The 10,728-nt window shown below is 47.6% G+C and overlaps 1 protein-coding gene across 2 annotated transcripts in view; it reads right to left on the bottom strand.

Moving 5' to 3' along the window:
- Positions 1 to 6,041: 6,041 nt before the first annotated feature.
- The window catches only part of IDI1 (isopentenyl-diphosphate delta isomerase 1), an 8,049-nt gene continuing 3,362 nt past the window's right edge, over positions 6,042 to 10,728 (bottom strand). Inside the window, exons 1-5 of one of the 2 annotated variants that reach the window (XM_035021747.1) lie at positions 9,914 to 10,291; positions 9,470 to 9,642; positions 9,155 to 9,247; positions 8,581 to 8,711; positions 6,042 to 7,648 (exon numbers count right to left, since the gene is read on the bottom strand). In XM_035021747.1, the coding sequence (XP_034877638.1) occupies positions 7,331 to 7,648; positions 8,581 to 8,711; positions 9,155 to 9,247; positions 9,470 to 9,642; positions 9,914 to 10,230 (1,032 nt within the window). In that variant the 5' untranslated portion in view covers positions 10,231 to 10,291 and the 3' untranslated portion in view covers positions 6,042 to 7,330. Of the gene's footprint in view, positions 7,649 to 8,580; positions 8,712 to 9,154; positions 9,248 to 9,469; positions 9,643 to 9,913; positions 10,292 to 10,728 lie in introns of those variants that run through there. The other variant, XM_035021748.1, reaches the window with a different exon arrangement.

Genomic DNA, 10,728 nt, shown 5'->3' with positions numbered 1-10,728 from the left:
TAAAGACCCAGAGCTGAAGGAAGATATGCAGAGTCAGGAAAATGAGGTGCCCCCAAAATTCCAGAGCTGAAAAGTACAGGTAACAAAACCAAAAAGATAGATGGGATGATATCAAACAAATATCTCTGCTTCAAAGGAAATAACCAACAGTAAAAGACACCTTATGAAATGGAGGAAATGCTGAAAATGCTAATACAGAGAAATGAAGATGAAACCTATGTGAGCTCACTCCCACCAGGATGGACACTCAAGAAAACTGTGGTGTTGGTGAGGACATGGAGAAAACATTCAGTTTACCATCTTAACCCATTTATAAGTGTACAATCCAGTATTAAGTGTATTCACGTGGCTGTACAACAGATCTTTAGAACTTTTACATCTTGCAGAACTGAAACACTCTCCCCATGAAACTAATCCCTCCCTATCCCCTGGCTTCTGCCTCTCAACTCCCTGTTTCTGGGATTCTGACAAACTTGAATATTTCAGGTGAACCATGGAGAACTGGTCCATTTGTGAATGGCTTACTCCCATGCAGGGTCCCCGTGGTCCATCCACACTCACACAGGTCCGGGCTTTCTTTCATCTTAAGACTGCACTGACACTCCTGCATGCCCTTCTCTGCATCCATCCACCCACCCACCCACCCATCCATCCATCATCCATCCATCCATCATCCATCCACCCATCCATCCATCATCCAACCACCCATCTATCCATCTCTCCATCCATCCATCTATCCATCCATCCATCATCCATTCATCCATCCATCCATCCATCCATCCATCCATCCATCCATCCATCCATCCATCATCCATCCATCTCCGGACTGCTGGGTTGCTTCCTCCTAGTGGCTATTGTAATTCTGCACTGAAGGTGAGGTGCACACGTCTCCTGGAGATCCTACTTTGAATTCTTTGGGGCTTCTACCTAGAAGTGGGATTGCTGGCTTATGAGGACTCTAACTTTTGAGGAACCTCCATACTGTTTTCCAGAGTGGCTGCACCAGTTTGCATTCCCACCAACAGTGCACGATGTTACCTTTTTCTCTCTCTCTCTGTCTCATGAATAATAAAAAAAACAAAACAAAACAGCTTTGGCCCAGGTGGCTTCACTGGTGAATTCTGCCAAACATTTAAAAAACAACACCAGTCCTTCATCTGTTCCCCAGAAACAAAGAGAAGGGTACGTTTCCTAACTCATTCCATGAGGTCAGCATTGCCTGGATACTGAGGCCAGACGAAGACACCACAAGGAAACTGGAGACCAAGGTCCCTGGTGAATACTGACACAGAAGTCCTCAAAGGCTAGCAAACGACCGTTAGCACGTTGGAAGGATTGCTTAGCATGAGCCCATGAGGTTCCTGGGAGTCAAGGACAGCTGGCGTGCGGATGTGACATGTCACAACTTGGTGAAGGACTAGAACCATGGGACCTTCTCAGTGATGCAGAAAGAGCATTTGATCAAATGCAATACCTTTTCCTGATAAAAGCACTCAAAAAACTGAGACGGAAACTACTTCAGAATAAATGCCATCTCTGGAAAGCGCACAGCCACCATCACACTCGGTGGCAAGACTGAACACTTCCTCTGAGGGTGGGGACAAGGCCAGCATGCTCACGCTGGGCACTCCTGCTCAACAGCACTGCGGTCCTAGCCAGAGCAGGGAGATGAGAAGACGGGAGCGGGCAAGTACATTGGGAAGGAGAAAATTAAATCATCTCTGTTCACAGACCACATGATTTTATATGTAGGGAACTCTAAATATTTCATACTCAAAAAAATGAACTCAGCAAAGTTTGCAGGTTATAAAATCAAGCTACAAAAATCACTTACGTCTCTATACACTGACAGGGAACAACCCAAGAAGTACATTAAAATAATTCCACTTATAATAGGATGAAAAAGAAAATTTTGGGAACTAACCAAGGAGGTGGAAGATGTGTTCACTGCAAAGCATAACACTGCTGAAGGAAATGCGGAGATGAACATATGCCAAGACCCATGTTCGTGGGCTGGAGGACGTGATATCGCCCGGCTGTCCGGGCCGCCCAAAGTGGTCTGCAGATTCGGTGCAGCCCTTCTCTCAATCCCAACGATGCTTTTCGTCGAAATAAACCCATCCTAAAATTCACGTGGAAGCTTCAAAGAATAGCTGAAATTGTCTGAAAAAGAAGAATAAAGTGGAGGACTCACGCTTCCTGATTTCAGAACATGATTCAAAGCTGCAGCAATTAAGGGGGTGGGCGGCTGGCGCGGGGACTGCTGAAGGCGCCAGGAGCCTGCTCTGTGTGGAATGAGGCTTCTAAAGGCAACTGGACCTCGAGCACGGCGGCGGGAATGCAGATAGTGAATAAATGATAGCAGGGGCACCCAATCTGGGGGCAGCCCAAGGAGAGGGACCGTTTCCCGTGGCAGCACTTTTCTAAGACCTTGTCCGGAGGGAGGGCCTGACCATCAGGTCTGCAGCCTCAGTGAGGGCCTCAGCAGTCCCCTGAGCACCAAGGTCTGCCCTGGACCAGGCCCCTGAGCCTTGCGGTATTGGTGACAGCACCCCTGTCCTGGGCTGTGGGAGTGGGAGTACCCTGTGACCCAGTAATTCCGCTACTATTTGTCCAAAGGAAATGAAATCAGGACATGGAAAAGATACCGGCAGCCCCACGTTCACAATATTACTTACGTAATGTTCTTCCCAAAAATGTTTAATCTGAATCTAGTCATGGGAAACAATATGGTAAATCAAAATAAAGTGCATTTTGGAAAATAATTGGTGTGGGATCCTCAGAAAGTCAGAGTTGTGACAGACAAATGGGCTGGGGACCCGATGGAGAGAAGGGTGTGAGTGGCTGCGGGAGTTTGGGGGCGGGAGGATGGAGCAGTCATGATGGAGAACACTGGGGAGACAGGTGTTGTAGGGGCCCAGGGCAGGTGTCTCCCCCCCCCCCCCCAGAATGTGCCACCGGCGCACCGGTCATTTTGGATCGAAGCTTCTGGGGAAACAGCTGCTGGGAGCGCCTCAGGCCCTCCTCTGTCCCCTGAACGCAGGACACGAATCTCCCGTCAGAAAAACACCGCCCCAGATTGAGAAGTAAATGATGGGGCCTGTGAAGCCAAGAAAACTGTAGAAATAAAACCTTGTTGTTTTTCTAATCTTCTACCTCAGTCCACCCACTTTTTATTTAGAATTCCATCCTAATTAACGCTCCCAAACCCCTGTTTTCCTTACCCTGTAAATCCTGTGAGTTCCTCATGAACCCATCATCTCAAATGTATGAAATCTGCCTGCCGTGGTCCTTATTGGGCCTCTTGCGCACACGCAAGAAAACTTTTTTCTTCCTGTTAATCTGTCTCATGTCGAATGAATTCTTAAACCTTGAAGATAAAGGAAGAATTCTCCTTCTGTGATACTGTATTTTATTTTATTTATTTTTAAAAAATATTTATTTGAGAGAGCGAGCGAGCACAAGGCCAGGGGAGAGGCAGAGAGAGAAGCCAACTCCCCGCCCACTGGTATCATGACCTGAGCCCAAGCCAGACGCTTCACCAACTGAGCCAGCCTCCCAGGCGCCCCCTATTTACTTTTAAAATAGGCTCCATGCCCAGCGTGGAGCTGAATGTAGGGCGTGAACTCACGAGCCCGAGATCAAGAGCTGAGCTGAGATCAAGAGTCGGACGCTCCACCGACTGAGCCCCCAGGAGCCACCCAGGTGCTGTATTTTAGATGAAAGTATTGCATGTGTTAAATTGCCTTGTGCCAATTGGATTGTGCTTATGTAGAGTGACTTCTTGGCTATATGCTAAAGATGTCATTAAATCTGGAATAAACTAAATATCTCAAGAGCAGATATGCGTGTGGCAAACTTCACAATTGACAAATCTATGTCAAGGGTATATGGGAACTTGTTATACTATCCTTATCATTTTTCTGTAGGTTTGAAATTTTTCAAACTAGTTGGAAGAAGAAAGAAATCCCTGCCCTCAGAGAGCTTACATCCTGGTGGACAGACAGTTAAGTGTGCTATCTGCCATATTCCCAGGCGTTAAATGATAGAAAAGGAGGGGAAAGTATGGGAGAAATGGGTCACAGAATGGCCACAGTGGGCACCACCGAGGTGGCCAATATTGAGCAGTTCTGAAAAAAGTGAGAGTCTGTCATGGATATATCTGGAAAAAAATTTCTCTAGGAAGAAGTAGTTTAAAGATCTAAGTGGGAGCCTGTGTGGTACCCCCAGGGATTGCCCAGAGCTGGCTCCCGGGGGAGTCGTGAGGTCCCCGGTGCTGGGCACAGCAGGGCCTGCAGGCCGCTGGGGGGGTTCCTCTGGAGCCTTCTGAGGAGGGAGAGGACACTCGCTAGCTGCTGTGTTGGGAACAGATATCAAGAGGCAAGAGCAGACAGTCAGGAGGCCGTCCAGGGAGTGTCTGGATTTAAAGGAGCAGGAAAAGTGACTCAAAGTTCAAATCCGGGTTAATTCAAAGGATTTACTGACTAATTGGATACAGGGTGTGAGGGGGAAGGGAATTAGAAGTGACTGCAAAGTATTTAGCCTGAGTGATGGGAGGACAAGAGTTGTCATTTCCCGAGAGGAGGAAGAGTGGTGCATCCCGGGACTTGGTCTGCGTGGAATCATGAGATCCTGTTTAAATATCCGAGCAGGGGCACCTGGCTGGCTCAGTCTGTGGAGCAGCTCACTCTTGATCTCGGGGTCCTGGGTTTGAGCCTCCTGTTGGGTGTAGAGATTACTTAAAATCTTTAAAACAAATACACAAGAGTTGTCACAGACAGCCGGCCATGTGAATATGGAGACTTGTGTAGAGATTTAAATGTGGGAGTCTAGGGGCGCCTGGATGGCTCAGTAGGTTAAGCATCTGCCTTCGGCTCGGGTCATAGTCCCAGGGTCCCGGGATCGAGTCTTGCATCGGGCTTCCTGCTCAGTGGAGTCTGCTTCTCCCTCTCCCTCTGCTACTCCCCCTGCTTGTGCACGCTCTCTCTGTCAAATAAATGAATAAAATCTTAAAAATAAATGTGGGAGTCTAAAGCGTGGGAGGTAAGTGTGTGAAACTGAGGTACAAAGTTGTGTCAAGATATTCAAATGTGCACAAGTTCACTCTGTGACACGTGAGAAGTACAGGCTTAGGCTGATAAGGACCCAGCTGAGGTGGGACGGGCTGTACTGAGACACTAGACACCCCGTATGTGCAGAGGGGGGATCTGGGTGGGCATCCAGACCCACACAGCGAGTGGGGTTCCCCATCCCTGGGAATGCCCACCAGACGGGCCCACCCGTGTTGGGGGGGAATGAAACCATCAAGCAGGTGTGCCCTGGGGAGCAGATGGAAGGACCACCTCCACCTGAGCATTACGTGGCGTGCAGCCCAGGGGCCTGCTCACATGCCTCTGAGTTCTGTGCCTGTGCCCATCTGCTGGGGGCTGGGGCCAGGCAGGGCAGTAACATGTGCCCCCTCCCTACAGCGTCTTGGTTTACACTCTGGTTTTCTGGCCAGTAGAGGCTTGAGGACAGAATAATCAAATTTTATTTATTTTTTAAAATTTTGAGAGAAAGAACCCTCACAAGCAGGAGGGGAGGGCGGGGGGCAGAGGGAGAAGCAGAATCCCCACTGAGCAGGGAGCGGACCTTGATTTCAGGACCCCGGGATCACAACCAGGCAGACACTTAACCGACTGAGCCTCACAGGTGCCCCCAGAATAATCAGTTGTATAGAAGACTACTTCTGGCCCTTAAACTGTCAGACAGTTACAAAGTGTGGAGACCATGAACTTCAAGCAGTTTAAGATAAAAATTTAAGTTTCATTTCATCTTTAAAAAGATGAGAGTTCTAAGGGGTTCATCAGGTCAAAACATTCATCCTCCCGTGTTCCAGCCAGGCCTTCTAAGAAAACACCAGTGGTAACATCTAACGCTGGCTGAGCATTTACTGAATGGGCTGAGGTACGCTGTCCGCTGGTGCTGCTGGTTATGGATCCCCTAACTTTATTAAAGGGTTAAATGATGGGATTAAAGTTTTAACAAACCAGACCACAATATTAAAATGTGGTAATTCTTTTTATTGTTTTTGTTTTTCAGAAAAATTAATACTTGACACCCAGTCTTGCCTGAAGTTTTAAGTCAGTGTTAACAAGAAATGAATTTTTCTACTGAATTTACAGAATATTTAGCTTTGTTAAATAATTTCTCATCTTTTTCTTCATTATTTATTATACAACATTCGAGGAGAATACAGCTGTCTTAAGATTTCAGATCTGAGAAATCTATGGCAAGACTTTTAGAAAGTGCATTAGTCAAGGTACAATTTAAATATGAATATACACACATTCCATAACCCAAATCTATAACATGGACTATAATCTTTCCCCCTACAATATGGCCTGACTTTGTAGAACAGTGGATTTCAACTGGGGGCGCCTGTGCCCTCCAGGAGCCATTTGGCATCTAGTGTCACCGTGACTGTCACAGGGGGAGGGGTGTTAATGGCTTTGAGTGGGTAGAACCCAGGGATGCTGCTACACATCCTACAACACACAGGATGAATTCTCACAACAAAGAATTATCCAACCCAAATGTCAACAGTGTCAAGGTTAAGAAATCCTGTTGTAGAGTATCACCCAATTGACTCAATTTCCATTTTACAAAGAGCCTGCCTGTCCACTGTCATTCGGAAAGCACACGTTACTCACTGGCAAAAACCATTTAAAAGATTTAACCCGACCAGTATCATTACCAAAAGCGAAGTTTGACTTTCGGTATCAAAATACTTCCAGCATGATTAAACCACAAAATCAGCTTAGAATGGCAGAAATCAGGATATATACCATTTAATTTCCCTTGAACCTGCTCTACGTTTAATTTGCTCATATGGAAAGTTAATTTGGACTATTCTGAAGTAGCTAAGCAAATAGTTCGCACTGCACATTCTTCTAGACTGTGATAAAAATGTAATGATTTATAAAGCATTTGGTAAAGAGCAAAGTTCTCTACAAGTGTGCTGATGATATTTATCACAACATACCGAAAATGAAGAGCTTCATTTATTTCTTAGAGTTTGTTAGGACCATGTGATTAGACAGGTAACATTAATTTGCCCTTGATATTACAGTAACCTCTCACAGATGTCTTTTACAAATAGCGATGCACACATATGGGGTGTGTGACATAAAATTAACAAGTTGGTTGTATTTTTCGTACAAATACTGGTTGTAAATTATCAATGTTTCAAGTGATGAATTCTTATGGGGAACCAAATTTTTAAAGAATTATGTTAAGTTTACTAAGTGGAGAAATTTCTCAGTATTTTACTAACCATTCATTTTCACATTCACATTCTATGTATTTTCTTATGGTCAACAAACTGATTCAAATGATTTAAGTTATCCCACCATTTAAAGAGGAAAGCATCAGCAATAATCTGAAACCATGGAGTTAACTTAATTTCACCACGGGCTGCGTTTTTCAGAAGTTCTCTTAGCTCTTCCTTTGTCACATAACAGTAGCTCTTAATCTCATTGGGATCTGGATTCAAAGTTACGTTCTTCCTCACAAACAGAATGTAATCAATTTCATGTTCCCCCCAGATACCATCTGACTGAGCCTTGTAGTGAATTCGTGTTAGGTAATTAATTTCTTCTGGAGGAACCTAGGATGAAAATAAAACAACAGCAAAAACATCAAAAACACAAGTAATGTAAATCAGCCCACCACATTTCAGTAAGATCCTGAACAACAGAACCATAGTTTTAGAATTAGAACTCTTAAAATATTAATCTGTTGATGATACATCAAGATATTACTACATAGTTTCAAATGCCTACATTTTTTTTTCCCGCAGGACCAAGAATTTAAGTTGATTTTATTAAAATAATTGTATTAAAAAAAAAAGCAGTCACTCAAACTAAATGTGGCATTCTCCTTCACATCTTGATAGTACTTTTCGTGGGGGGAAAGTATTTACCATTTTAACTAGATGAAATATACTTTATTTACTCAGGTCTTATTTAAAGAGGACAATTCCAGGAAATAAAGATTATTTCAATTTACCCAATCAGATTGGTAGTTTATATTCGTAAGGATTTTCACAAGAAAACTATCATCTTTGATCTGCTCAATTATAAAAATAATCAACTTTATATACTGGTTAACAGATCAATCCATTTTAGCACTGAGCTAAATCCTCACAAGTAATATGAAGAAATCAAAAAAAATTTTTTTTTTAAGATTTTATTTATTTATTTGACAGACACAGCGAGAGAGGGAACACAAGCAAGGGCAGTGGGAGAGGGAGAAGCAGGCTCCCCGCAGAGCAGGGAGCCCAATGTGGGACTCGATCCCAGGACCCTGGGATCATGACCTGAGCCAAAGGCAGTCGCTTAACCGACTGAGCCACCCAGGCGCCCGAAGAAGTCAAAATTTAAATAATCTTTAATGGAGGTGCTTTCTAAGACCAATAACTCACAAAGTTATAAAGCAGAGACCTACCTTAAATGTAAATTTTAATTAAAATGTTTTAACGTATGTTTGGATTTCTAAACAAGATTTCAGCTTGTACAGTTGTGTAGTAAAATCGGTTACCTCTTCCATGGGAATTCCTAATTCAGCCTTTAATCGCCTCTGTGCTGCTCGTCTTACTCCAATGGCCTCTCTTTCTTCCAGCTCTTGGGGATTACTTAACGGATGACTACAGCACGTGTTGGTAAAACAACCTAAAACATGTTAATATACATGTAGATTAACTTTTTTCCAAATAGGTCTAAAAGATAAAAAAAAATTAAAGTTTTAAAAGTAACAGAAAAATGAAGATTTCTAAATCAGTTATAATGAGCTATCGGTAATCATTCTGTGAAACAGACATGTGTAGATAAGTTCTTTATTAACGCAGTCTTAACCAGAAAGATCAAAGAGTATAAAGACAAACCTACAACACAGGTGAAAATATACATTAGAAATCTATGTGAATATACACATATGTAGCAGTTTTCACTGCTGTTTCATTAGGTTGTGCTCAATGCACACACTTCTTTATTCGGAATATGAAATGATGCCATCCACAGGATTTCCCTTCCGACCTTGGCTACCAAGAACGCCCCGGACCGAGTCACGCTGGACCCGGCTCCCTACAAAATACTCCAAGCAGAAGCGCACTCACCTGGAAAGGTGATTTTAGCATCTGACCTCTGCTGCAGCAGGAGCTTATTTTCCGTGTTGAATAAGAAGACGCTGAAAGCTCGATGTAATAACCCTGCGAGCCAAAGAAGGCGAATTACTTTACTGTAAAACAGCAGTTACTTGCCCTATTCTCTACCTACGGTCCAGAGCCCCTGGAACTTGCTGCCATCGTCTTCTATTCAGCGGGTCTCTGCACGGCCCGGACAGGGCAGCGGGCACGTGGGGCCGCCCGGGCCGCCGCACCTGCCCCTCAGCTGCCCCTCAGCTGCTCGGGCCCCCGCACCTGCCCCCGCACCTCTGTCTATGTTCTCGTTCAGATGGCAGTTCCGTTTGGTCTCCGCCCCGATCCGACGGTCCTCTTCATCGATGAGGATGCACATCTCCGCCAGCAGTTGCACCTGCTGCGCGTCCAGCTTGTCTATGTCAATCTCCGGCATGCTGGCAGCCCGGCGGACCCTGCCTGTGACCCTGGCGCCGACAGAGGACCGGGGCTCGTGACCCCCCGTCCCCGGGAGAGGCTCCCCACCACCACCACCCGGGCCCCGGGGGACCTCCCCCCAACTCCCACCCGCCACCGAAAGTCCCCCGGGGGGGCGCGGGGCGGCTTGGCGCACGGGACGCAGCGCAAGCGGGCGGCGCGGCCACACCCGGTGCCCCCTCCGCGCCCCTCAACGCCCGGGGCCCGCGGGGACCCGCGGGGACCCGCCGGACCCCGCCCTACTCCCGCCCGCCTGCCTACCTCAGTTTGCTGCCCTCTGTATACCCCCGCTCCGCCGCGTTTTTCTCCCGCAGGCCCCGCGGGGCCCGCCCCTCGGGGCCGCACGCCCAACCGTCAGTGCCCGCGCCAGAGCGCGCCACATGCTCCCCGGCCAATCGCGCGCCGGCCGCGCCTAACGTCACGGTCGCGCGAGGGCGTGTGCAGGGCCTCCGTCCCGGAGCCGAGGCTCCGCTCTTCCCGGTGCCCTCCGAGCGCCGCTCTACGGAGCTCAGGACCCTGCAGAGCCGTTTTAAGAAGGCTGCCCGGAGACGGAGGGCGGAGCGAGCGGCCCCGACCATACCCGCTGGTCCGCGCGCCGGAGGCGCCGAGCAGCGCGGGAGCGCACGTTCCAGGTGCCCGGGCGCGCGGGCTCTGAGACGTCGTGACGTGTGTGCGCGGGGCCCTCTGCGCAGTTAGCTGACCGGCGGGCTGAGCTCCGATTCCCTCCGAGGGCGGGCTGGATGAGGACCGAGCGGGACGGCGCAGTGCGTGCCCTGGTTCGGAAGGCCGCGACGCACGCCCGCCCGCCCGCACCGTTCACCCCCCCCAGACCCCGCTCTCGTGAAACCCACACTTGTACCCCATGTCACACCCACCGTATGGCCCCCACGCAGACCCAACACATCCCCCTCACACCGCACACACAGACCCAACATCACACCCCTCACCCCACAGACACATCACACCCCCACCCCCACACACAGACGCAACATCACACCCTTCACATCACCCCCACACACAGACCCAACATCACACCCTTCACATCACCCCCCCCCCCACACAGACCCAACATCACA

Source organism: Mirounga leonina, unplaced genomic scaffold (genome assembly GCF_011800145.1).
Source record: "Mirounga leonina isolate KUSES-001 unplaced genomic scaffold, KU_Mleo_1.0 Mir_175, whole genome shotgun sequence".
NCBI lineage: Eukaryota > Metazoa > Chordata > Mammalia > Carnivora > Phocidae > Mirounga > Mirounga leonina.
The sequence above is the reverse complement of the archived record's forward strand: the minus strand, read 5'-3'. Positions and strand labels throughout refer to the sequence as shown.